Source organism: Sebastes fasciatus, chromosome 16, assembly GCF_043250625.1.
Source record: "Sebastes fasciatus isolate fSebFas1 chromosome 16, fSebFas1.pri, whole genome shotgun sequence".
In the NCBI taxonomy this organism is placed as follows: domain Eukaryota; kingdom Metazoa; phylum Chordata; class Actinopteri; order Perciformes; family Sebastidae; genus Sebastes; species Sebastes fasciatus.
In genome coordinates this window covers 27753971-27780726 of record NC_133810.1, presented here as the reverse complement: position 1 = coordinate 27780726, position 26756 = coordinate 27753971, and the positions used below count along the sequence as shown (strand labels likewise).

The 26756-nt window shown below is 43.7% G+C and overlaps 1 protein-coding gene across 9 annotated transcripts in view; it reads right to left on the bottom strand.

The window, feature by feature from the left end:
• tspoap1 (TSPO associated protein 1) overlaps positions 1–26756 on the bottom strand; it is a 79538-nt gene that overhangs the window by 10257 nt on the left and 42525 nt on the right. For 4 of the 9 annotated variants that reach the window (XM_074610099.1, XM_074610105.1, XM_074610102.1 and 1 more), the window contains 20 exons: positions 21720–21887; positions 18792–18875; positions 18557–18646; positions 17508–17630; positions 17305–17409; positions 17023–17073; positions 15777–15809; positions 13484–13664; positions 12992–13081; positions 12370–12575; positions 11107–11213; positions 10657–10766; positions 9703–10578; positions 8041–8192; positions 7462–7926; positions 6929–7309; positions 5276–5428; positions 4160–4978; positions 2380–2479; positions 531–673 (listed from right to left, as the gene is read on the bottom strand). In XM_074610099.1, the coding sequence (XP_074466200.1) occupies positions 531–673; positions 2380–2479; positions 4160–4978; positions 5276–5428; positions 6929–7309; positions 7462–7926; positions 8041–8192; positions 9703–10578; positions 10657–10766; positions 11107–11213; positions 12370–12575; positions 12992–13081; positions 13484–13664; positions 15777–15809; positions 17023–17073; positions 17305–17409; positions 17508–17630; positions 18557–18646; positions 18792–18875; positions 21720–21887 (4437 nt within the window). Of the gene's footprint in view, positions 1–530; positions 674–2379; positions 2480–4159; positions 4979–5275; positions 5429–6928; positions 7310–7461; positions 7927–8040; positions 8193–9702; positions 10579–10656; positions 10767–11106; positions 11214–12369; positions 12576–12991; positions 13082–13483; positions 13665–15369; positions 15391–15776; positions 15810–17022; positions 17074–17304; positions 17410–17507; positions 17631–18556; positions 18647–18791; positions 18876–21719; positions 21888–26756 lie in introns of all 9 variants that reach the window. The other 5 variants (XM_074610107.1, XM_074610108.1, XM_074610100.1 and 2 more) reach the window with 4 other exon arrangements.

The following is a 26756-nucleotide window of genomic DNA, read 5'->3' as shown; positions in this document are numbered from 1 at the left end:
TAAAAGTGCGCTAAAACTCGAACTTGTGATGTCATAGGGTATAAAGTGTGGAGCTGCTCTATAAAGCACTTTGAATTGCCCTGTTGTTGAAATGTGCTATACAAATAAAGCTGCCTTGCCTTGCCTTGCCTTGCCTAATGAACAATGACAAAGAATGGAGAGAGATGTTGTCGATGACACTGAGAGCACCCAGGGGAATGTTCAGAGCATTTTCTGATTCACAGCTGACAACACTACAATAGATCCCATTCATCGTCTATGGAGCAGCTCCAGACTTTATACCCTATGACATCACAAGTTTGAGACTTCTCTAATTTCTGGGTTCGAGAGAGAGAGTAGCTCATGTTCACAAATATTGACTGTACTTTCCTAGGCCATGAAGATAACATATTGGAATTCTGAATTTAGGTTGTGTTCCCCTTTAATCTTTGTGCGTGCTGTAGCCCTCCTGTTGATGTGAGCTTATAATGAAAAACATGCATGACTGTCAAGGTTATTCCAGTAGAGTCTGAGCTGTGTGGGGGGCATACTTTGATGATCTGTCCTTCAGTGAAGGGCAGCTCTTCCTCAGCAGCATCAGGATTGGGTGACATGGTGGCAGGATCGTAAGGGAAGAGGGCCACGAAGATACGGATGTCACCGTCTCCTTTGATCTTTGGTGAATCAACAACACCTGCAAACACACACACACACACACACACGGTCACAATACTTAATTTGCTACACATATCCAGGTGCATTTGACACAGGATTTATATATTTGAGATTTGTTCTCAGGTGACCGATTCACAAGCATCTTTCCTTTTGTTTAGAGAAGTGCAGTGTTGAGAGCATTAGTTGTTATATGCCCCATCAGACTTCTTTTATGGGTTTACAGAGTTTCTTAAAGGGATAGTTTGGGTGTTTTGGAGTGGGGTTGTATGAGATGACCGGTTAGTTAGTTTGTGTTATTGTGTGACTTTTGTTAGTTCGGATTCACCGAAGTCACACAATAGCACAAACAAACTAACCTATCTGTCTGTCTGCTTCTCCAAACTGGGGGCGTGCCGACTGTCATCTACTGTATCTAATACACTGACTATGGATAAGTACCTCATACAACCCCACTTCAAAACACCCGAACAATCCCTTTAAAACAAATAAGAATATATAATTCCTTGTTTTTAATTCATGCATTGTTTTATAAAAGCTTTTGTTTACTTATTCTTTAACTTTATAAAATCGAAATACAATTTATAGTCACTACTATGACACGATGCATCCTCTGCACACAAGCCATGCATAGCTTGCAATGACTTCTGCAAATAGCACAGCCAGCTCGCCCCCTCCTCCCCCCCAACCAACTGCACAGTGCTGCTAGCGTTCACAGCGTTCGCCGAGCACAGGCATGTCCTTAAAAGAGGTAATCAAGCTAAACCACTGATCCTAAGCTGTGTGAGCCGTTTGACAAACGTGCACCCGTTCATGATCTGCAGCAGGCGAGCGAGCACCGGGGGAAAACGGTGTTTGACCCACTCTCTAATCTAAATCTGAGGACGTTTACTGACAAACACACAGGACAAAAAAAAAATGAACATTATCAAAAGGTGCGAAGTCACAGATCGTGAGAAGCGGCCTTTGAATATGGTTTGTAGCACGTTTTGGTCTACAGCATAGCGGACATGAGGTGTGACTAACCAGTGTGGCTAAAAGCATTACAACTGTAGCCTATTATTTGACAGCGAGCGACACATTTGAAGAGCTGTAGTGAGACTTTAAGCTGCAGTGAAGAGATGTGTTCTCTATCTCATTAGTGAGAATCAGCCCATCTGTGGCAAAAGTCACGGGCACACTTTCACATCCTCACTGATTTTCTAGTAGATAGGACAGTAACTTGCTCCCTTCCTCTATCTGTGTGCACGTGTACATTCATGCTTATGTGTGTGTAGTCAACTGTGCACCCACACATATACCAGAATTATTACATGCCGTCTGTGTCATCGCAACAGCGGCTGAGAGGGAAAGAAGCGAGCGAGGGACTCATACGTCCTCGCTGCAGGCCGTTTCTTTGCTGGCTAATCGAGGTTACTATTTTAATGTCTGTCACTTCCTCCTGTCATGACAAGCCACTTTGAGTTAAGCCGGTTCTCAGCTTAGCAAGCTCTCTCTCTTCCACTTCTTCACTGCAGCTACAGCACCTCCTCCTCCTCCTCCTCCCTGACCCCCCCCCCCTCCCTTCGTACACAAGGTGCTAATCTGACTACCATCATGTGAGAGAGGGGGAGACTTGCCAACAGAGAGCACACAGGTGTGACAGCAGCATCTGCGCATTTGAGATAAGAGAGAAAGAAATCAAGAGATAGAGGGAACAGGAAGTCAAAAGAGGAAAGAGTCTCTGACCTTTGGGTTGCCTGGCCTGCGAGCACGCTGGTTTAGGGGAGAGCTCAGCCTGCACTCCCCATGATGGACCCGCCTCAGCTGGAGGGATTTGGCTGGCCTCCTGCTCGACATGCAGAAAAAAGAAATAATAAGAAAAAAACATCTAATACAGAAACACTACAGGGGAAGAGAGGGCACTCCAGGGTTTCCGACATTCTACTGTTTCAACACACATCTTCCTTTTTTTTTGCGTAGTGGGGGTGTTAGCAGACACAGACCAAAGCACACCCACTGTAAGATAATGCAGAACAAGGCAGACTACCATGTAGGTCAGTGGTTCTCAAACTTTTTTGGAGGAAGAAATATTTTCACGCCCAGTCAAAAATACTTAAAATAGAATAGATAGATAAAATGTTTGCCATGGGTCCTAATTTAAAGTATCACACACTATCAGGAGGGTCATTGTGAAGGAGACAGACACAGATGCAGCAAACACAGATTTACTCATGTGCTCGGGTCTATTTTGTTTTACACAATATGCAAATTAACTTTCCTAAAATAATAATAATAATCTGTTGTTTTTCTTCAGATGACATTTATTACATAACTAATAATGTTTTGATGGTATGATGGTTGTTTCTTATAGTTTATTCAGTCGGTAGTCCTGGTATGTTTAATAGGTTGGTAGGATGGGGGTTAAACTTTATCAAACCACATTTCTTCATTGACGTGACTGGGATGTAATGTTTCTAAATGTTATTTTGTTGGGTCTCATACTGACAGCTGCCAGAGTTTTCACACATAAAACACACACTGATCTCTCCTCATTTTTCACCGCCTTCATTATTATTCATACTTATATAAATGTAATTTATTGTGCTGTTGGATTGCTGCTAGACCGCCTCGTTACGTTACAGGTGCGTGCGGGAGAGAAAAGGCTAAATTTGGAATTTTGGAATAAATAATGATCTCTCTTTTTTCAATAAATTTTGGCTTTTGGACTGAAGACTGAGGCGTTACAGAGACGGACAGAGCGCCGCGTCGCTTGCTCTGTGTGTCTGAGAGATGGGGGGGGGGGAGAGAAGGTGGTAGGTAAGCTCATGTTTCTGTAAGTTTAATAATAATTATAATGTCAATGTTATGAATGAAGCTTCAAACTACTTGGTGCAGCCATACTTTGTCATATTTTCTTTTGATTACCGTCAGATGAGCACTTTGTCTTGTTCATCTTCCGAAGCATCGTCTGCTTTTCTTTTTGTCCTGTTCTGTCAAATATCTGTCCATTCTGCAAACCTACAGACTAACTGTCTGAATGAACACCATCGCTACCATGGATGTATAAAGAGACGATTTGTTTCCTGTGCTGTCGTGGAAAAGATTCCGAAGTCAAAACATTAATTGTACATCACGTTTTCCCTGTCATGCCTCTGGCACCCCACAGTTTGAGAACCACTGGTGTAGGAGAACATGAATGCAACAGGAAGTAGTGCAGTCAGACAGAAGGAGAACAGGGTCAGCTACATTTTGGCTGACACAAAAACTTATAAAGATTAGAAGTCACTGGGTGATGATGAACTTACTAAATAATATACTATATTTTGCTTCCTTTTATAACAGCAATAAATGCCACAAAATGTGCTCCCTAACCTCCCTCTGTCCTCTGCAGTGGTGATGACGAGAACGTAGCTATCTCCTGAGCGGTGGAGTTAAGTGATATCCACTAAAGGAATTAGAGGGTTAGATCCACACTGCTACAGGGAAGAGGAGGGGGCTGGGTGAACTGGCCTGCAGCGACATTTACCAGCGGATCAGGCTTCAGCCCTCGGCGGTGAGCGGGTCTGCCGTGCTCCACTTGAGCCCCCTCCACCCACCACTCAGAGCTCATCTGCTCCATCCCCGCCTCCCCCGGACCGTACTGCGCAGGCTCCTCGTTGTCATCGGTGCCGTACTCCACGTCGATCTCCGCCCCGCGACTGACAGGTAACCTGTGAGTCTGTGCTTTTTGACTGACCGGGTAGGGTCTTGGCGGGACAAGACCATGGCCGGGGTTGGCTGCCGCGGCGACAGCCATCTGACTCCTGAGCATGGCCTCCCTCCTAAGGCGGTCCCCTAGCCCTTTGAGCAGTGATCTGTCTTTGCTGTTGTGGGTCAGCTGGGGAGGACAGCGGGTCCGCCGCCTGCTGGTGGGACCCTCATACTGACCCATGTCTTCTTCAGGATAGCTGATGGTGTCGACCGGGTCTGCGTAGTGCACCCTGTGCTGCGTTCTAGGCTTGACCTGCGAAGCTCCGTGCCTGAGTAAAGGCTCTTTGGTTAGGGATCTGGGATCCCTGTTGAAGTGGTGATGGTGAGGGGGGAAGTGTGGTTGTGAGTATGGGTTGGGGTGACGCGAGTGATGCTGGGGGGCATGGTAGAGGCGTTCCGAGTCTCTGGGGTGAAAGTGGTCGGGCCTGGGCCGAGGATGACCGCGGTGGGTTGAAGGACCTTCTTGACTGCTATCTTCATCTTCTGTCGCCTCAGGGATGCTGAACAGCTGCTTGTGGTGTTGGACTTGAGCGGGCAACTTAAGGATCCTCTCAAGAACCTCCTCATCACTGTCTGGAGTCGCCAACTTTCGGGACTACAAGGTCACACGTCAAAGCGAGCAAGAATGGGTCGGTGACGGTGGGATGGGAAATCATATCGTTCAGTGAAAATAAGGGAAGTGCGGACAAAACAGAGGACAACCCGGTCATGCAAAGGAAAGAGAAAAGAAAGAGGAAGAAAAACAAAAAGAAAAGCAAAAATATGACAGAAGAAATAGAAAGCCACTGAATGACAACTTAAATATGCAAGACAAACTGAAAGAAGCATTCAAACAGTAGAACGCACAAAGTGCCTGTGAAAAAAGAAGTATGTAGTGCACTCATTCCTTTACCCTGTTTGCTACTGAGTAGCCCCTGGCCTGTGCTTCTCCGAGGTGGTCGGAGTAAAGGTCCTCCTCCTCTTCCTCCAGGATGTCAGACAGATCTGAACGGCTGTTGTCTGCGTGGTATTCACTGGCAGGCTCCACAAGCCCTCTGCCGTAACTCTGCAATGAAATACATTATACATTAACATTCTGAAACAAACTACCCAATTTATCTTGAAATCCTTATTAGTCATTCCATTGAATATTGAGTAAAATCAATAAATCTGTAAGTTAAAAGATAGATACTAATGTAAACGTTAAGCAAAGCTGTACTGCTGAATTTATAAGCCATACAGGACCAAGGCCTTCTTCTGGCATTGGCCCAATGCATGAACCTTTGAGAAACAGCACTGCTAAGAGCTCACTTGAATGAAATATGATGCAAATGTATTAACTAATGATTTAAGCTTTCTTAATATGAGAGCAAAATGCCAAGATATACGTGCTCAATACTTTGCATTATACATTGTCTCCATTAATCCATCAGGATTAAGTGATGTTTTAACAAGTTGCTTTACAAGCAACTAATACTTACAAATGAATAGATATATTTAATCAGGGTTTCTGCAGATTCACCAAGAATTTAAGACCTTTTTAATACCACATAGAATGCAGTTTAACTAAGGGTGCTCTGATCGATCGTTATCAGCCGGTCTTTATAAAGGGCGATCAGAAGAGCCGATCAGATGACTATGATTCTGAATTGAAGCGTGTCAATACTCATTTGCCTGCTTTCTCTTTAATTCACTCTGAAAGTGACACAATTAGACACACACATGCACAGGCCCGGCACCGCGGTGGTTTCGCCATCTGTCTAATCTAGTTTTTTTACGTGCGAGAGAAGAAAACACACTGATAATCTATTAAAACCGATATAGGCGTGTATATATAGGAGTTTTATCTTGCCACTGTCGCACGTAGTGCATGCTCATGGGGGATTTCTTGTTGGGTCTCTAAATTATAGAGTACGGTCTAGACCTGCTCTACATGAAAAGATAACTTCTGTTATGATTTGATTGCATCCCATGCCAACCTTTTTTATTTCCCTGCCCCGAGAGAGCGAGAGAGAGATGAGCACACTGGTCTTTATGTCAGAAAATAAGTCCCTTTAACGAGTAGCTGATGGAATAACTCGTCAGGGTGTGCCTCCCTTTGTGTGCAGCAAGCGGTAGAGCGAACATTCTTTTTGACCGCAGTGAAAATGTTGTTTTTGAAAGGCTAAACGCCAACAAGTATGGATTGAAGCGGAATATTTTGTTAGATAAAAGGCCATGTTTTGAATTTTGGAAATGATTACATCTATCTTTTTGCAATACATTTTGACTTTTGGACTTTAAAACGCTCTGGAGTTATGTAGTTCACTACCATTTATCATGCTCTATATCAAGTATTAAAGTATAATGGACAGCATGGCCTAGAATTATTTATTATTATGTCACATTTTTTCAGTACTTCCCAGCAGCATATAACCAAGGTTGATTAAGTCTAGGATACACTGTTCATGGCTCCAGAAGACATTAACCGTGCTCTCAGCAGTTGTACTCAACTACAACAACATGCCATATTCATTTTTGTAGTGAAGAGTAAACTAGTAGGTGGTGTCAACAAATGAGGGCTGACCTGCTGCGTCCTACTGTACGCTGGCTCTTGGTCCTGTCTCAAGAACTCCTCGATGGACACCAAGCGGGTATTCTCTTGCTCCTCGTCTGCCTCGGACCCCAGCGGTGAGTGGCTGGGGGGTCGGTGGAGGTTATAGTCCTGAGGGTTAAGGAAGTCTTGGATCGGGGCTTTGGGTGGGGTAGGTATGCGCTCAGGGATACTGAGCGCGGCACCAGGGTCCTCAATGAATTCTAAGAAACATGGGAAAGGACGTATCATTCCAGGGCTGTCGGTGTCCTTGCGCTGCTCCAACACTGCTGCTGCTGCCGTTGCTGGTGTTTGTGCAGTTGCTGCTACTGGAGACGTCTGAGGTACGGAGGTCATGGGGGAGGTCATATTAACCTGAAAATGAAAAAGATAGTCAGTACAAAACTTATTAACTTTGTAGAACTATTCTAGAAAAGAGGTTTTCCAAGTCTGACAGTATGGGCCCCCCCATGAGACAAAGCTGAGACAACTGCACCCATATAGGAGGGTGGAAGAATGAGGATTACCTCTGGAGTAATGGTGGAGGCTACTGGTAATATGGCCTCACACACAGCCAAAGCAGCAGCAGATGAGGGGTTGGCCCAGGCATTCACATATGAAGCAGATAAGAGGAGATCTTCTGGGTGGAGAGCTTGAGGAGGGTTGGCAGCAGCCTCCACCGTGAGGCCGGTGATGTTTGTGTCTGATGGCAGCATGGAGACTTTGGCAGCATAGTTCCCGTAGGACGGCGGCGAGGGCAGGTTACTGCAACCCGTGGGGCTGCAGGGTTGGGGTGGCACAACTGGGGCAGTGATGGCTGGACCTGCCATGATGGCAGCCAGTTTGGAGGGCACATTGACTAGCAAAGAGTCGCAGGACTCCCCGTGGGCGGACATGGTGCGGACGCTGAGCTCCTCGGCTGCCAGCAGGGACTGCATCTGAGAGGGGCCCAGCAGGGCACTGCCGGCTGTCGGGGAAGACACCTCCAGCACCTTGAATAGGAGAACGACAGGTGTATTTTTTATAATTCAAACATCACATCGACATTATAAAAGGGTATATACTGAAATTAAACCACAATGCACAAAAAACTCGTAAGTTCTTGCCTTTTTCTTGTCAGCATATATAGTGTATCCAGTGACACGGACTCCGTTAGACGTTCCAGCAGCATCGATAGTGACTGGCAGCCAGCTGATGAGGGCAATGCCCGGGGAGGGGCCGTGCTCCAGCTGTACATCCAGAGGAGCATCAGGGGGACCTGCAGGGATTGAAAGCATCATACCACAGCCAAAGGATAAAGAATAGTTCCATACTAAAGAGGACCTATTATGCTCATTTTCAGATGCATACTTGTATTTTGGGTTTCTACTGGAACATGTTTACATGCTTTAATGTTCAAAAGAACACTTAAATTTTCTCCCATTCCCCCCTCCCGAAAAGCCCAGTGTGCTCTGATTGGTCAGCTGGCCCACTCTGTTGTGATTGGTCACCGAACCAAACTCTTTGGACTCCGCTCCATGCTTTGTGTGAGGGTGTGCTAGCAGGTATTATGCAAATGTGTTACTTGGTGACATCACCATGTTATGGAAGAAAAGGTGGGACTTCAAGTAAGGTGTTTCAGGCAGTTCAGGAGCAGTGTTTCTGTGGGGGAGAGTAACTCCCTTTGGCGTGGACTTTGTAACTTTGCACAAAAAACAATATAACACACTAAAGGAAAGGGAAAAAGCACAATAGGTCCACTTCAATATAGGATCAAGTGATTCGATCATATTGAAAATACAGTGCTTGGGATAAGAAATGATTATCACTACGGGAACATGATTCTACGGGTTAAAAAATGCTATTTAATACTCTAGAGGGACACTAGGACATTTAGAAACCATATACCTGAGTTCCCAGGCTGGGGGCATGGAACTTAAGCAAATTTGAACGGTCATTTCGAGAAATACAACTCAAATCTGACATGACACTGATCACAAATTAGCATATTGCAGGCCTAAAAATAAGATATTGTTGAGTGGAAGAAACTGAGTGCCATCATGGCACCACAAACGGACATCAAATGATGTTTGCGATTAATGACATCAGTGACTCAGTTCTCACCAAAATACCAAACCTCACGTTGAGCTTCCTCATTTACATGGAATTCAAACTCTTTGAGCCTCCCCTTTTAGTCTTGTACAATGCTTTATTGGCGGGGCAGGAAATCATCTAACTATAAAGCGAGGGATCTATGTCTGTCTGTCTCTCTTTCTTCTTTCTTGTTGGCGTTTAGCCTTTCAAAAACTAAATTTTCCCTGCGGTCAAAAAACTGTTTGTTCTCCTGCTTGCCGCACACAAAGGGAGGCACGCTCCTGTATTAAAGCTAGGGTTGTAATGTTGAGAAGCCGATCCCAGCTGACATTGGGCGAAGGCGGGGTACACCCTGGACAGGTCGCCAGACTATCACAGGGTTGACACATAGAGACAGACAACCATTCACACTCTTATTCACACATACGGGCAATTTAGAGTCAACAATTATCCTGCATGTCTTTGGACTGTGGGAGGAAACCTGAATTTTTTTTTCAGCAACAGTATTAGGTTGTAATTATTATTTCAAAAAGATTCTCAAAAAGGTGTCAAAAACCTTAAATTGGATACAACATTTAAGCTTTTTCAGATTTTTGGATGGGGAGAATTAGTCTTACTGACTCATGACCCATAGACTGTGTGTCCATGATACCTTTAGAAAACATCTGATATGAAATAAAATACTGAATCCTGACCTGCCATCAGTGTGTTGAAGGTGATTGTTGCGCTCCTGTGTTCGCGTCGCTCCACAGGTAGCTCCCATGGCGTGCGGTGTGGCCGCGCCTCCACTTTGACTGTGTACTGCATGCTGGGCAAGAGGTTATTGAGGCACAGCGAGCAGCAGCCAGCCTTCACCAGCTCACACTCCTCCTCGTTCAAGGACACAATGTGCACATAGTTACTGTTGCTGGGCAGCCAGGTCAGGTTGGCAGAGGTGGCGGTGATCCTCTCCACGCGCAGCTGCGTGGGCGCCACACAAACGTCCCGACCGACCAGCATGCTGCAGCGCAGCTGGTCCGAGGGGCCCTTCTCTGTCAGGCTTTGCACTGACACACGGTAGGCCTTGAGGTTTATGTCCAACCGCTCCAGGACCGCTTTGGTCTGGGCACCGAAGGGCACGTTGAGCCGCAGCTCCTGGTCCACATACACATTATAGCTCCACACATTGCCCCACCCAGCCGGCACCAGCGGAGGGTCCCAGCCGATGATGATGCTCTTGGCAAGCTGCTTGATGAGGGTGAGCTTACGTGGGTAAGGCACAATGTCCACTCCCACCTCCTCCAAATCCAAGTCCAGGCCGTTGGTGAGGGGGGCTGGGACAGCCAAGGCCGATGCTGAATCTGAGGGGGCTGAGGCGGGGCCAGAGGCGGCGGAGGCCTCTGTCCTCTCCGAGGCGCTGACGCCCACGTGGAGGTGATGCTGGTGGCTGGCACTGTGCAGGCTGCTGTCTAGCAGGGAGTTATGGGACATGTCCGCAGTCTCTGGATGGTGAGTGCTCATGACGTCGTCGTCCGATACCCGTTCCACGAAGTTAGAGGGGACCAGCCCTCTCCGTCCGTCCATCAGCTCACCTGGAAGGAGACAAATTAAACACTGAATAGGACTGAAATATGAAATTGTAGATGCAACAATATAAACTCCAGATTTACCTTCATAGAAGCCGTCATCATCCATGTCTCCGTACACATAGATGTATTCTCCAGCTGTGAGTGGCAGCTCCACCTCAGGGTTGTCATTGGGGCCATCATATGGATTATAGCTGTTGAAAAGTAATTTACCAGGAAGTTATTTATTTTATTAAAACATATTAACAAACTGTTGACATAGTGAGTCAATCAAGTCATGATTGTTATTATAGGTGTCTGACAACATTATGGAAAGAGTCTCGCTCAAGGAGAAGTCTCGTTCTGAAATCTGGCGAGGTGACGTGTTGCTGGAAGTCAGCGGTGGAATAGTGGAATACATCCATGGTGACGCTGCTCACTTCCGGTTACAGCGTTTTCCCCAATACTGGCCCAATTTCAAAAATTGCTTTCTCATTTAGTCACTTACTTACCATAGGAATAATATGTATGCATTTTGAAAATGGGCGTACTTACCTGTATCTTGCAATGAAAACCTGAAGCTTTGCTGCTCCTCTGCTGGCTGTGTAAGGTGCGGGGGCGACGTCAATGTCCAGCTCCTCCACTTCACTGGCTGTGTCCACCTGAGAGCGCCATGAACAGAGGGTCAGTTGCCTGGACTTTTAGGTAATCCTAAAACTGCTTGCATTAGTGTGCAGAAAACTAATTAAAAAGGGTTAGGGTTAAAAAAGTTTGTATTCTCTCAACACAGTAAATCAACAGAAAGCAGATGTAGAGGAAAGAAGCATATATTTTAACATTTTTCTATTAAAAAATATATCTATTTACTGTAAATACAGAACTAGTTATGAGCTGTGAAGATGTGAAGATACTGTGTACTAATATTCTTGTTATATTGTGATGGTTAATATCAATGAGTCACTGTTGTTAGAGAATCACCTTGAGACCCGAGTTTGATTTCCATTCATAGCGGTTACACACACAGTACAATAAGAGGGCTTGGATATTTATAGCTCCCTGGGAAAACCTTTTGAAGGATAATCACTTACAACTACTACTGTATAACCTTCATAATCCACAGTGGCGAATGGATTATGTCACTAAATATGAGCTTTATTGAAATGTGGGCGGACGAGTGACCAGATGAGAAGACCACCAACCTGTCTATCATGTTAAGACCAGACACTGACTCTGTGGAGACGTGGCACAACAAAAGATACTACACCATGGCGGCAGATCCACATAACTTCTCTTATGACTGAGCAGAGGGAGCTCTGGCATACGCAGCTACAGTCTGTGCTCGCGTGAGATGACGGGGAGGTTAAGGAGGGCTTTTTAATCCATTAAATCCACACAATCAATGTGATCGTGCATGGCCGTCTTGGTAATCTTGATGAGCAATCTGCCTGTCTATGTGGAAACAAAGAAAGCAGAAGAGCTGTAGGCAGGAGTCCTGCACAGTGACATAACTTGGGTGAACATTAAAGGGATGGTTTGGATTCTTTGAAGTGTGATTGTATGAGGTACTTATCCATAGTCAGTGTATTACCTACAGTAGATGGCAGTTGGCACGCCGTACTGTACGGGAGCAAAGCAATGTACTGCTGTGGACAGAGCCAGCAGCAAAACGTATTTTGCACCTTTAAGAGTGGCTGCCAGAACTTCCAATACTGCTTCGCCTTACATGCAAACTGTCTATTACTGAGTGGATAATTACTGTGTGTTGCTCCTGATAAATGATGAATAAAGTAAAGTATTAAATCTGAAATGAGCTGGTACCTCATGTGTTGGGCTTGATTTGTGCGGACTGAGGTGGGTGTCTGACTTGGGGGTGAGGTGCGTGGTCTCCGACTTGCTGGAGGAAGAGCCTGACTTGCTGACGCTGATGGTGGGCAGCTCTCGGTGCTTGGTGACGGGCGAGCGCTCCACCCTGGACAGCCCCGCAGCGTGGGGGGTGGCCCCCAGCCGCAGCGCAGCCGCCACATCTAGAAGGAAAGAGAGAGAGGAAGAGGATAATACATAATCCATGACTTTAATAGACAGCCCCACGGCCCTCTCACTGGTTAAACTGGTTGAATCCATGAGCAGCAAGGTGGGCGAGGTCACCGGTTCACATGCAGGACGCTCAAGGTTGAACCTGGCTGATTAAACAGTGGAGGGAAAAATCCCATCTCCATCTGTCTGAGGTCAGAGGTCACATGACCTTGTGTCACACCAGCACTGTTAAGGGGCTTAACTGGTTCATTCGCTCACCTCAGCCCACGAGCACTGACCCCCGTGTGATGGTGCAGGCAGTGCTGGACGGTGACGGTGCGGGTCAGATGACGGGTTAGAACATGCCGTGCTTTTGTGACATATTATGAGTGACAGAGGCGGAGAGAGTACCGAGCGGATCATTTACCCTCAGGGCAGGAGAGAGTGTCACCTCCCTCGAGACTCCAGAAGGCTATTTCGCCCAGGGACACCATATCCCATGAGTCACCAGTGCAGTCTAAAACACATGAACAGTGTAAGGAGAAAGATACATTTGTGGGATACATACAGTAGGAAAGAGTTGGACTAGATTTGCACTGTAAAGGCCTTTACACACCGACGGCGTTTTTTTTACGGAGATATTATGTGATATTGTATAATATCATCATATCATATTATGTGTTTGAGTTTTAGCACTCTAGTTTTTGGATTTGGGAGAGAGTTGTTCATGTTTACTAGTGTTTTTTTGACCATAGGAATAAGATGTACGAATTTTGAAAATGGGCCTTTAAATTCCTTTTACATCCTCCGATGTACAGCTAATAGCAGTAACGAATCTATCATGAGCAAAACCCCTAACAACTAATACTCTCTCTGTACAGGTTGGGTTGTGAGTCCATGTCGTGCGGATGTTTCTCACCTCGCTCTGAAGTCAGGCCCACCCCGTTGGTCAGAACAGAGAGGCTGGGGTTGTTGAGGAGGCTGACGCCGGCCAGGTCCACCTTCGAGGCCTGCAGTCGAAACTTCTCCAGCTCCTGGGACAGCAGGCCAAACTGTTCGCTCTGGCTGCGGCATTTGTCCTCCAGGTCTCGTACCTTTGACTGCACATATGGCGCAACAGACAGGGAAAGCAGTTTTTAACCAATTGACTAAATGCACAAGCAAGTGAGCTTTTCTTAATAGGTTGGTAAAGAAGCGTTTGAAAACTTGTGTTTAAGGTGGATTTGAGCTTTAAGTGAGTGTTGTATTGTATCACCTCAGTCATGTGGTGGGATCTAACCCTGTGTGCTCTGTTTTCGACCAGCAGTGACCGGCGTGAGCAGTGTCCTGAACGCTTGGTATTTTCCTAACGTTACGGCGGGAAAAATGCCTCCGCTAATTTTACCCATGCTCTAATTTATAACCTCGTTTTTTTCCCCCTCAATGTGCCCTAATACTCCGTCGTAGAAAAGAGCCCTGAATGTTAAAGTAACATTCTTTATAAATTGTCAGTGTCATGCAGAAACCTTTGATACCCATACAGCTACTTATTGGTAACAATGGAAAGCATTTTTTATCATAGATAAAAACACATTACAATTTTACATCTGATCTTACAGAGTTATGATTATTTTGGTGGATGGACAGATGGAGCAACACAATAAACAGCATACAACATACAGGTAATACATTGCTGCCTATGTGAGGTATAAATAATACATTATAAAATGAAGTTCTGCAATATAAGGTTAGATTTCTTCGATATAAACTGTCAGTGAAACACTTCAAACACAAATAACAGAGAATTACAGGTTCAGTTGAAACAAAAAAAGGGAGGGAAATAAAGGTGGGTAGTTTTCTTGGGTAATGGGAAACAGGAGCTGGAGGGGTAGTATACAGCAGGTTATGAGAAGTTATGTTTTTTGCTTCTGTTTTTTACACTTCATTCACTTTAACAAAGCCACTGCAGCCGGTTTATCTGCTAAGAACACTACAGAGGTTTCGCTCAGCTCTACTGAGTTTCTATATGTGGCTGATTTCACTTCAGGTTGCGGTGGGAGTTTCCTGGCAGGCTGATCTGACAAACTGTCTCAACAACATTTCCTGTCAGCCCTCACCTACGCAGAGCCTTGCCTGTAGTCAAGTTGTTATCTAACTACACTGAGCTGAAGTGGTAACGAGTACAGAAGCAATCGAGAGAAATCACTTTAGAAACCTCAAATGGATACTTGATTACAAGCAGCAATTCAACTCTGCGATGTGTTGGTTATGTAGCTATATAATAACATCAAATAACAAGCCAGCATGAGAAGTGCTCGGTGCAGCTGGGAGCGATAACTGTGCCACAGATACACTGTTATCAGTCCTCATGTGAATGACCTGATTTACACACACTTTACGAACCTAAAAAGCATCAACTGGGCCTCTGTGGCCACATGAAGCATTTATAAAAGACTGTTTTACATTAATAACTGCAGGGCTGTTACTCCTGCTTTTAATTAAAAAAAGCTGAACCCATACCCATAGGTACCCATAGAACCCATTTTCATTCACATATCTGGAGGTCAGAGGTCAAGGGACCCCTTTGGAAATGCCCATGCCAGTTTTTCCTCACCAAAATTTAGCGCAAGTTTAAAACTGAGTTCGCTACAACCTAAAAATTGCAAGTTGCATTAGAGAAATTACTGGCAATAAAATGAATTTGCGTTAACTTTGACAGCCCTGATTTAAATGAATATAATTGCGGTGTGATGGTTCTATATACAGGGAGCTAGGGGAGGTTTAGGGGCAGGAAGGTAAATCATTTGGCCTAAAGGTTAACAGTACCTGCATGCAGTCCAGTGTACTCTGGTTAGCAAACACAAAGGACAAAAAAGGAAACACATGCTTGTGAAACAATGAATCTGAGAAACAGAAAACATATTAAAAAAAGTAGAAACACAGCAGTCTGAGTCCGGGTCGGCAACTCTCAGGAGCCAGTATCACCAGATAATGTGTCTTTGGCCCTCGGCAGCCAACACCTGCCTTTTGATCGATTGCAAATATTCTTTTTAATCTTACAAAAGGCAGAGTGTGCGTGTTGACTTGGCAACAAAGCCTCGGGTTCTCGAGAGGGAAAGAGACTTTCTCCTGTGATGCTTTGGGTTTAATAAATAGAGACAGAAAGCGAGAGAAACGAAGCAAGAGGAAGGAAGCAAGCATTTCAAAAAAACACAGGAGAGGCTATACTCTACCAGCTCCCTCCGCAACACAAGCTGAGTCAACTCCTAAAATAAAATACACACTTCATTTAGCAAAATGCACAGTGTGGAAAACGGAGCACAGACAGCAGACATATAAAGTCATCAAGTGTGGATGGAGGACTTTTTTTTTCTTTTTTCATCATTCAAAATCAGCAGCCAATCAGACAGACGGGGACTTCAACTGTCATCGGCCGTCTGGATTCATTTTGAATTCAAAGTGTGCTACACTCACACTGAGAGTAAAGTATAAACGTCACGGGGCGGCGGGGAAGCCATCTGTTCAAACGGTTTTCCAGGCCCATGAGTGCTACAAAAAGTACAAGTAATTTCTGCAACAGCTTCTCTGCCAGGTGTTCAGATAAGAATAAAGAGCTGCTGCCGTGCCAACGGGGGTCTTTTGTCTACTAAACACGGACATAATCAAATATTTATATTCTTTTTGCTTGATGTTAAAGGGAGATAAGAAACACCTTCTTCAATAATGCATTCAAGACACACTCATCCTCTCTTTAATGTTGGGGCTGAGTGAATTAAAGAGGACCTATTATGCTCATTTTCAGGTGCATACTTGTAATTTGGGTTTCTACAAGAACATATTTACATGCTTTAATGTTCAAAAAATACTTTATTTTTCTCATAGCGGCTGTGCTGCAGCGCCTCTTTTCACCCTCTGTCTGAAACACTCTGTTTGAGCTCTGCCCCCTTCCGAAAAGCTCTGTCTGCTCTGATTGGTCAGCTGGCCCACTCGGTTGTGATTGGTCAAGCGAAACCAAACTCTTCAGATTCCGCTCCAGCTCCGCTCTAACTAGCTTTGTTTATGGCTGTGCCAAACTAGCCGCTGGGCAAAATATGTTACTTGGTGACATCACAATGTTACGGAAGAAAACGCGGGACTTCAAGCGAGGCGTTTCAGGCAGTTCAGGAGCAGTGTTTCTGTGGGGGAGATTAACTTCTATTTGGTGTGGATTTTGGGCTTTGTAACTTTGCAGACCTTTTACATGCACAAAAAACTACATAACACACTAAAGGAAAGGGGAAAAAAAGCATAATAGGTCCTCTTTACAGTAAGTTCCACTCTCTTGTGTGACTGTAATAAAAACTGACACCTTTGATTTTTGTTTTGGGATGTCATCCTAAATTCTTGAAAGCAACTCAATGCTTTACTGTATGGCAATAAAAGCACTGCATGGTGTAGAAATAATATTTAGCTAGTCACAGTGGTGTAACACAAACTCACCTCCAGCATCTGAACCACTCCCTCATGCTCCCTCTTGGCGTATAACTGAGCCTGAGGATTAAAAAGACATTAAAGTCAGTGCAACGTTGGTTGTCGCTCATAAAATTCACAACACAACGAGCTCGGTTGACAAACTCAATGCTTCATCATTGCCCAAAGGTTGCCTCCTGCTGGACAAAGACATCCATTCCCCAAAATGAGGCTGTCCTGGGGGACAGGAAGGTTTGACTTTTGCAAGAACAAAATTTGAGTCAAATACGTAGAAGAGGCTTTGCTTCTTACCCGCTGTAACCGTTTGATTTCATCCTGTTTGAACTTAAGGATAGCCAGTGCCTGCTCATGTTCCAATTCCAGCTGCTGCCTTCGCTCGGCGACCTCTCGCATATGCTGCTCAGAAAGGAAAAAATATTAGAAGCCCGTTTTTTTCCCAGTAGCACGATGAAGAGTGACGTTGAAAATAATAATAACACTGAGCCCAGCCGTACCTTTAGGACCTGCTCTAGGTTCTCCAGTTTGGCACGGAGTCTCTGGTTCTCCTCGAGAACTGAATTGTGTTGAGCGGTCACTTCAGAGAGATCTTCCCTCAGCTCCTCATTCTCAGCCCGAGTCTGACGAACAACAAAAGGAGAAAGGATTATGATACATATTTATTATTTTAGGACAGTCAATTGATTAAAATATTTAATCGCGATTAATCGCATGATTGTCCATAGTTAATCGCGCATTTTTTATCTGTTCAAAATGTACTTTAAAAGGGAGATTTGTCAAGTATTTAATATTCTTATCAACATAGGAGTAGGCAAATATGCTGCTTTATGTAAATGTATGTATATATTTATCATTAGAAATCAATTAACAACACAAAACAATAAATATTGTCCAGAAACCCTCACAGGTACTGCATTTAGAATAAAAAATATGCTAAAATCATAACATGGCATGCTGACTTGACTATGACTTGCCCCAAAACTGCATGTGATTATCATAAAGTGGGCATGTCTGTAAAGGGGAGACTCGTGGATACCTATAGAACCCATTTTCATTAACATATCTGGAGGTCAGAGGTCAAGAGACCCCTTTGAAAATGGCCATGACAGTTTTTCCTCGCCAAAATTTAGCGTATGCTTGAAGCGTTATTTAGTTTTTCTAGTTTCATATGATGAGTATCTTCAGTCTGGCTTTAAAACTGAGCCCGATACAACCTAAAAATCACAAGTTGTGTTATTGCGTTAAAGAAATTAGTGGCGTTAAAACTAATTTGTGTTAACGCGTTATTATTATAGCGTTAACTTTGACAGCCCTAATTCTTTTGCAACCATTGGTCATCATTCCTCTTGGTTATTTTGAGATTTTACTCTACAGCTACATGAGACTGAAGAGTTGTTTACAGTGTCTTTGATTGCGAGACCACTTGTCTTACTTGACCTACTGGGCATTAAGTTAAAATATCATCACAACTGACAGCTATGTTTGCCAAAACTATGAAGCTGAGACCCACTTTATAAAGACAGAGAGAGTGCAGGGAGACACTGACCTGGTCGAGCAGCTGTGCCTTCCTCCTGAGGAGATCTGCCTCCTCCTTTAGTTGCTCATTTTTGCCTCGCTCATCCTCAAGCTGGCTCTCCTGTTAGGAAACCACAGGACAAAGTTCAGATAAAGGAGAGGGAATCCATGTCCTCCAAGTCATCCTTATTTCCACTACGATGCAATGCTTAAACCCCGACTGGAGCGCTGCCAGAGAGCATGTGAGGAGCAAGAAGACTGCTTACCAAATCCAGACATCTCTTCTGTCGCTTCTTTACTTCATGCTCGAGGTTTTCACATTCTTTTCTCTTCTTGCTCAGCTCACTTTCCTGAACCCATGGAAGCAAAGAAGAGTTACACTGAATCCTTATTTTGAATATGGCTCTAAAACTAGATCCGGTTCTTTATGTGATTTTAAACTGAACAAACTCTCAAACAAAGAGCAAAAACCATGAAAAACAACATGCAACCTAATGACAAATGATTTACATTTTGCAATGCGGAATACGTTGGCTTTAGCTTCCATATTGACCTCTGACCCGATAGCAATGAGGTATTACAAAGCTTAGCATCCTTTAATTATTCTAAATGCAGCTTACATGCAGGACAAACATAGGAGAAATCAGCTTATTTCAGCACAGCCACAGGACCTCAATCAAGTATTACCGCTGTGACTGTGTGTGAGTGTGTGTGTGTGTTTGGGGGGGGAGCTACAGCACAGACAGGCTAATTGTAGACCACCAGCAGCTGACTGGAATAGATATTGTACCGGTGATGACACAGCAACACAATAATGATAATTAAACTGGAATCTGAGGTCTGATTTGCTTGATTGTGTTTCAGTCACAGCTTTAACAGCCTGAATAACGTGTGTCAAGCGAGGACGTTCTGTTCAAGTCAGGACTGTGAAGCTAAACTACCACTGATTGCAACTTAAATGTACCGTCAGCTGTTTCACAATCAAACAAAGACACTCCTCACTGAACGGTTCATTTGTTTTGGGTCCGACTTTTGTTCTTCAGATTTTTCTACCAATTAGGATTCTCCAGCTCCCCATGAACGAAATCTATAGGCCAGTGATGCTCAAAGTGGGGTCTGGGGGGTCTTTGTCACTCTTCCAGGGGGTCCGTGAAAAGTTTTCAGATAAACATAGGCTACACGTCGTTTTTTACAAAAGGCTTCATAGTTAAACAAATATTATAATTTTAAATCTGTAGTATAATAATTCATAGATTATCTCAATACCATGGCATAGCTGTTTATGTATTTCAGTCTGGACCAAAGTGGTGGACCGACCGACGTCGCTTGCACGGCTAAAAATATCACCTGCGTGATTTCTGGGCTAACACTGACTACGTTTACATGGACACTAATATCCCCACTTTTATTCCAAATATGACAAAATATTCTGAATTTGATACGGGTCATGCAAACAGCATATCCTGTTCGGATATTCTGAATTGGGCCTTTTTCGGAATGGAGCATTTTCCGATCAAGACATGTGGGATATGCCGATATTATTCTGTATACAACGCATTCGGCAATATGCATCTCAATTGGGGGTTTTACGGCAGTTCGGCCTCTTGCCTGTTCATGGCCGGCTCTATGCGCTGCACACAAACAAACTAGACGACAGTTAGCAGAGATGGATGCCCAAAAGAAAAGAAGGAGAAACACAACTACTTTTAAACATTATGAAAGACACCGACTAACACCGACCTTTTCAAGAAGGTGGTTGAAGGAATGAAAGAGGGAGGCTGTGTTCGCACAGTCGAACAAGTCCACCACCGGTTACATTAATTGGAGTAGGCTACGCACGGCTGAATGTAAACAGGAATATTAGTGGAATATTATATTTTATTAGCCATGTAAACAGCTTAGTAGGAATATTGTCTTTTTCGGAAAAACGGCAATAAAACAGAATATTTTGTGCATATGAGCGTCATCATTGTCTCTGGGGGTGCTCTGTGTTTACTCATCTGAACTCATTTAACTCATCTAAGATATCCCACTTTTTTTTCCCATGACTAGTTAGTCTATGATGTAAGGTTAAGATCCTTTAACAAGACACACTAAGGTAAAAAAAGAGCTACATTTAAGCTATTCTCACCATGCTAAGAGAAAATGATGAAGCTCAAATAAGTTAAGTTACTGCTTGTGCAGCATGACTGAACGAATATAATGATGCACAGCATAACACGTACTACGCATTCTCTTCATAATTATGCAGATTTAATCAGGACTTTGGTAAAATGAGAAAGCTGTGTCTGCAGCAATCATGCATTTGAGCAAACCATGTAAATAACTTAAATTACAGTGGTACATCTGCACATTAATTATGACTTCTTCTCACTATCAGAAAACTGCAGTAGCAGCTTTTCAAAATGCTCCCGACACATCAGTGAGAGCACTGAGGGTAGTGCAGATATGATGCACGTGAACGGCTCAGTGAAGGGTGAGGAGGAGGAGACATGCAGCCTGGTGCTGATGCTAATGCTGCTGTGTTAATCAGTTCTCTATACATCATCGATTCATATGTGGAATCTTCATTTTCCATCCCAGCAAAGACAGTCAACACGCAGCTGAGAGGGAATATGGTCTATTTAAGCCATGAGACCCACTTGTAGAATCAGCAAGGGCAATGTGCTCTTCGGTTTCCAGGGGACAAGCTCAAAATAATCCCACAGCATTACATAACAAATCTGACCATAGTTTCAGCCTCAGTGGCAGTCAGCTCAGTCACAGCAGCACTGAATACGAGCTTCAGTATCACATGGAAATGCAAAGTGGATAGCTAGATACCTGCAATTAGGCACAATGTGCAGTTATTGCTGCTAAGAGGAGTGTAGGACTCTCATGAACGACTGTTTGGAGGAAAGAATTGGTTTGAGAGCCACCGCGGTGACACCGTTTGTATTACTAACCCTCTAATTTCAGCAACAATCATAATTGGGGCTTTTTTTCAATTATGTTGAATAATATTAAGAGTAATTATTAACAAATTGCTTTCTTAAGCGGTTTTGTCTTCATGAAAGCAATGTTAAACTGGATTTTATACCTGAAATGCCCAAATGTAGCACATTAGCACTGCAAAAACGATGTGGTTTGCATGTTGTGCTACATGCCAGTGACATTATGAAATATCAGCTGAGTATAGTAGGAGATGCTCTCACCAGAAACTGTAGGCGCTGCTCCTCTGTGTGTTCCTCCTGATGGGAGGGGGTCGGGCTGAGGCCCGGTTGGGGCGTTACTCGCAGCCCCGACTCCTCCTCCTCTCCGGGAGTCTTCTCACACCTGGATGGAGCTTCATCTATTACCACACACGGGGTCTCTCCTACAACCTGACAGGGACAGGGATAAACATTCAGTCAGTCACTTCATACGTCCAGAAATAAAGCTTCTGTTCTTATCTTAAAGGGACAGTTCACCACAAAATTCAAAATGCATGTTTTTCCTCTTATCTGTAGTGCTATTTATCAGTCTGGATTGTTTTGGTGTGAGTTGCCGAGTGTGGAGCTATCGGCCGTAGAGATGTCTGCCTTCTCTCAAATATAGTGGAACTAGATGGCACTCGGCTCGTGGTCCTCAAAGTGCCAAAAAAAATAAATGTGAACTAGAATCAACGCCTCGCGGTTCTATGCCTCCACCAAAAAGTCAAGTTGTAGTTTACATCCATGTCCGTCCAAAAGGTCATCCTTTCATCATTTTATCCTGTTAGACATTCAAAATTGTCATATGAATTCTTGAGTTATGACCACAGTGACCTTGACCTTTGACCTCCAAAATCAAATCAGTTCATCCTTGAGTCCAAGTGGACGTTTGTGCCAAATTTAAAGAAATTCGCTCCAGGAATTCCTGAGAGATCGTGTTCACGAGAATGGATCGGACAAACGGACGGATGGACGGACGGACAACCCAAAAACATGATGGCACCAGCCACGGACATTGCCGGCGCAGAAGCCTAAAGACTCAACAGCAATGTCTCTTCCTGGAAACCGTGACTCGGTTTCTCAAGATAATCCACCGATCTTATTGTGAGCAGTTTCATGTAGGAACTACTTTCTTTCTACCGAACTACACCCACCAACCATATCACCGCGCAGAAGGAGGCGTGCATCTACTCACGGAAAAGAGTTTTGCATTTATAGTTTATAGCTAACCGATACTGCTGGCTCACCTAGCATCACTGAGTTTGCTAACGTTACAGCTCAGCCGAGGAGGATGCCTTTAATGTTTACATCTCGCCCTGTCACGAGCACGAGCCTCTTGTCCACGAGTAGATGCACGCTTCCTTCTGCGCGGTGATAAGGTTGGCGGGTGTAGTTCGGTAGAAAGAAAATAGTTTCTACATGATACTGCTTTTGTTTGGAGCTTTGAGCACCACAAGCTGAGTGCCATCTAGTTCCATTATATTAGAGAGAAGGCAGAAGATCGATATCTCCAACACTCTGCCACTCACACCAAAACAACATTGATAAACAGCACTATGACGACCACCATGACTACTGAGGGGAGCAAATGTATGATTGTCATACTGTACAGTAACTTCACGTTACACCCCCCCACCGTGAGTGAGGGATTAGCAGCAAACCTCCTTCCCAGTGGTCCGACTACAATCAAAGAATAATCCAGGGGGGAATCCCTCTAGCCTGAATCAGCACTACGACACATTAGCAGAAAGCCTATATTCTCTAATTAAGATGGCTGTAATTACTTGAATGTTTCACACTAGGCTGCTTTTCTTAGCCAACTGCTGTTATAGGCTACATACGTTTTTTATAAATTGTGTGATTTGTCCAGCTTGGATCCAGGTGGGGGACAGGCTGACATTGGTTAAGGGTTAAGAGTCGGGAATCAGTTTCTAATTTTAGAGCAAACCTACTTATGCTCAAAGTAGAACTGTGCTAGTGCAGCCAAAGCCATGACCCAATAACAGGATCAAAGTCGCCCTGCCATGTGCTGCAAAGGGGAGGATCTCATTTCTTTTATATTGTTAGTCACTAAGAGACATATCCCTGCAGACTTCACGCACAGTTTACACTTTTGAAAGACATGATTTCCCTGTCAGGACACAGCACGGAGAGACTCATATGTACCAACCTTTTTCATGCAGGGGTACTGTTAAACCAGTCATATACTTCCCCCCCAAAAAAACATTAATAATGGGCCTCATGCAGGAAGCAATATCAGAACAAATGTACTCTTAATTTTGTTCGTATCCAAGATTTGTTCTTATTTTGTTAGTATCCATTGATTTCAATTGATTTTCAGTAGGTAAGAGAACATTTTACGAGCGGTCGAGAGCACTCTTACCAAGATAAGAAAAAAAAGTGTTTGTCAAATGCAAGGAAACATAAGTTACAAATTTGTGGAACATAGAAAAACCTGAATATAATAGAATCAAACGTAGATTATAATATGTTTAAGAGTAATTAGAATGATTGGATTATTAAATTTGTGGGCCACAGAAATACTATTGGTCCAGTGATCCCAATTGAGACTATGAAAACCCTTGGATGATATACATAGTGCTTACATACTGCTCTTCGATGCTTTTTTCCTATAACGCCAGAACTGACGCTCTGGAAAATCACATGTTTACTTTGTCAAAGTTTATTTAACGGTACCTCGATATCACTACTGCTGAAGTTCTTCTTCTTATGGCAACTTTTGGTGGCATCTCTCCACTCCAACACCTGCCCTTATATAGTATTTAGGGGGGCGTTACCTATGCTAATAATAAACAATCGGCCACACGCCTCCAATTAATGATCAAGTGGGATTCATTCTGAAGAACTTGAAGATTCATTTGAGATGCAACTCAGTACTGTGTGTCAAGAAAAAAAATATGAATTACAATACTTTTTGAAAGTATATAAGGTCTTAGAACATTATGATACAAGTATGTGATGGCCATCCCCATGTTCTATAATGTCTCATAAGTTGTTGTTGCCATTTTTGGCTTGATATCATTTGTTACACAGATTTGGTGCTAAATTTAACTATTTTTTTACCACCCATTTGATAAAAACGATCAATAATCCCTCCAAAATACCACATTAAGACACAAAGACCTTGAGGAACACCACGGAAAAAGCCATGCTGTGATTTGGTATAAAAAACTTTTGACATTTGGAGATTTATGCAAGAATTGCATTTTTCGGCGAATGGATGGCGAGCACTTCTGTTCTGGAAACTGCTCAGAAACCCCCTTTTTGTCAATCTACCTAGGAAAGCCATCCATTCTCTGAATGCTCTAGGTCTGTAGTTTGTGGCTGTAAAGTTTCATGAGGCTGTGATTATCCTAGAGGTCACCACAGGTCATTTTATACAGAGTCAAGTTTCAAAAAATGGTCTCACTACAGTGAAATGGCTACTATGGGGACTAACATCATCACACATGAATACAGTTGTACTCATCGGATCCAAGAGAGTCTCAGCTTTACAGTCATATTCCAAGACTGTTTAAGGACCCTAGTATGCAGAAACCATTTTTAGAGTAGATGAAAAAAACACACAAAAACGGCATGTTTTTTGCCCCAAACTGCATGTGATCATCATAAAGTGAGCATGTCTGTAAAGGGGAGACCCTTGGGTACCCAGAGAACCCATTTTCATTCACATATCCTGAAGTCAGAGGTCAAGGGACGGTCAGGGCTCCTTCCCGACATGCTAGCCAATGAATTCCTTAAGTTTTCTAGTTTCATGTTATACCAGTCTTCACTCTATCTCCAACACTGAGCCGGCTACAGCCTCTGAAAGACAGGAAAGTCGGCAGACAGAATGGCTTCTATGGAAAACAACTCTTCATGTCATAAAGAAGGGAGCTGATTCTCATTGGTATAATATAATACTATATATACTAAGATGGCCATTCCCAGCATCCTTGAATTCTACCCAGTGGGCAACTCCGGGGACTGTAAAGTGAAGCCAGTGCTGAAGTGCCTTAAACTTGCGTTCTTTCTAACAGCCAGCAGGGGGCGACTCCTCTGGTTGCAAAAAGAAGTCTGATTGTATAGAAGTCTATGAGAAAATGAGCCTACTTCTCACTTGATTTATTACCTCAGTAAACATTGTAAACATGAGTTTATGGTCTCAATCGCTAGTTTCAAGTCTTCTTCAATACAGCGTGATGTTCATTTAGTAAATTATGGTCCCATTTAGAGTCAAATAGACCATAAAGCAGGGGATGCTTTAGGGCGTGGCTACCTTGTGATTGACAGGTCGCTACCACGGCGTTGTGGTAGGCTTTCATAGTGTGTTTTCAGTTCATGAAAGTTAATTATAACATTTTGGTTGCCTAAAAATGTCTTATTCAGCGTTTGTTTGTACTCCATCCTCTCTTGTCACTCAAAATGTCGACCTTGAGGCTTCAAACGGCAGTCCACAAACTGATGGGTCACGGTGACTACGTCCACTTCTTACATACAGAGTAAGATTCTACCCTCTGTATTACTACTACTTGCAGCATGACTATCATGTGAAAGTTTTCTGGCTGCACACTGTTAAACATCTGTTAAACGCCTGTTTGTTTAACAAGCAGATGCCATAAACTCGTCTTCCTTTCACATGTGAAGCAGCTTGCATCAGGGAGGGCGAAGGGTCGTTGTCTTTAAGTTCAAGCAACATGGCGGATACGGAAGACCTCAGTATGGAGCCGAAGACCTACTGTGACTGTTAAGCACCACATCAGTGTCATGTCTGTGAAGTTAAGCGAGGCTATCCCTGTTTTATCTTCTGGATAGGAGACCAGATGGCGTTAGTAGTGGTGACGAAAGGCCAGCAGGAGGCTCTAATTCCATTGGCCCCTGTACAAAAACAGCACACAGGACTGAGGGCTTTAAACAAGTGCTCTCCTGATTCCATTTGGTGGTCAGTAAAGGTCCCATCATGTCCATCGGAAGTACAAACGTTCCAGTTGAATCCAGTATCCTGGCAAATTCATGGATCAGTCGTAGTTAAACCAGTTTGTCTTCTTGTGATTCTTAATTAGCTTGTAGCACTAGTTCATACGCATTGAGTCGTAAGTGTGTGGAGTTTGCTGCTATAATCTGGCAGCCGTGTGTCAAGTTGGGAGTAACACATAAGCAGTGGTGGAATGTAGCTAAGTACATTTAAGTATTGTACTTAAATACAATTTTGAGGTACTTGTATTTCCATTTTCTGCTTCTTTATACTTCAATTCCAATACATCTCAGAAGGAAATATTG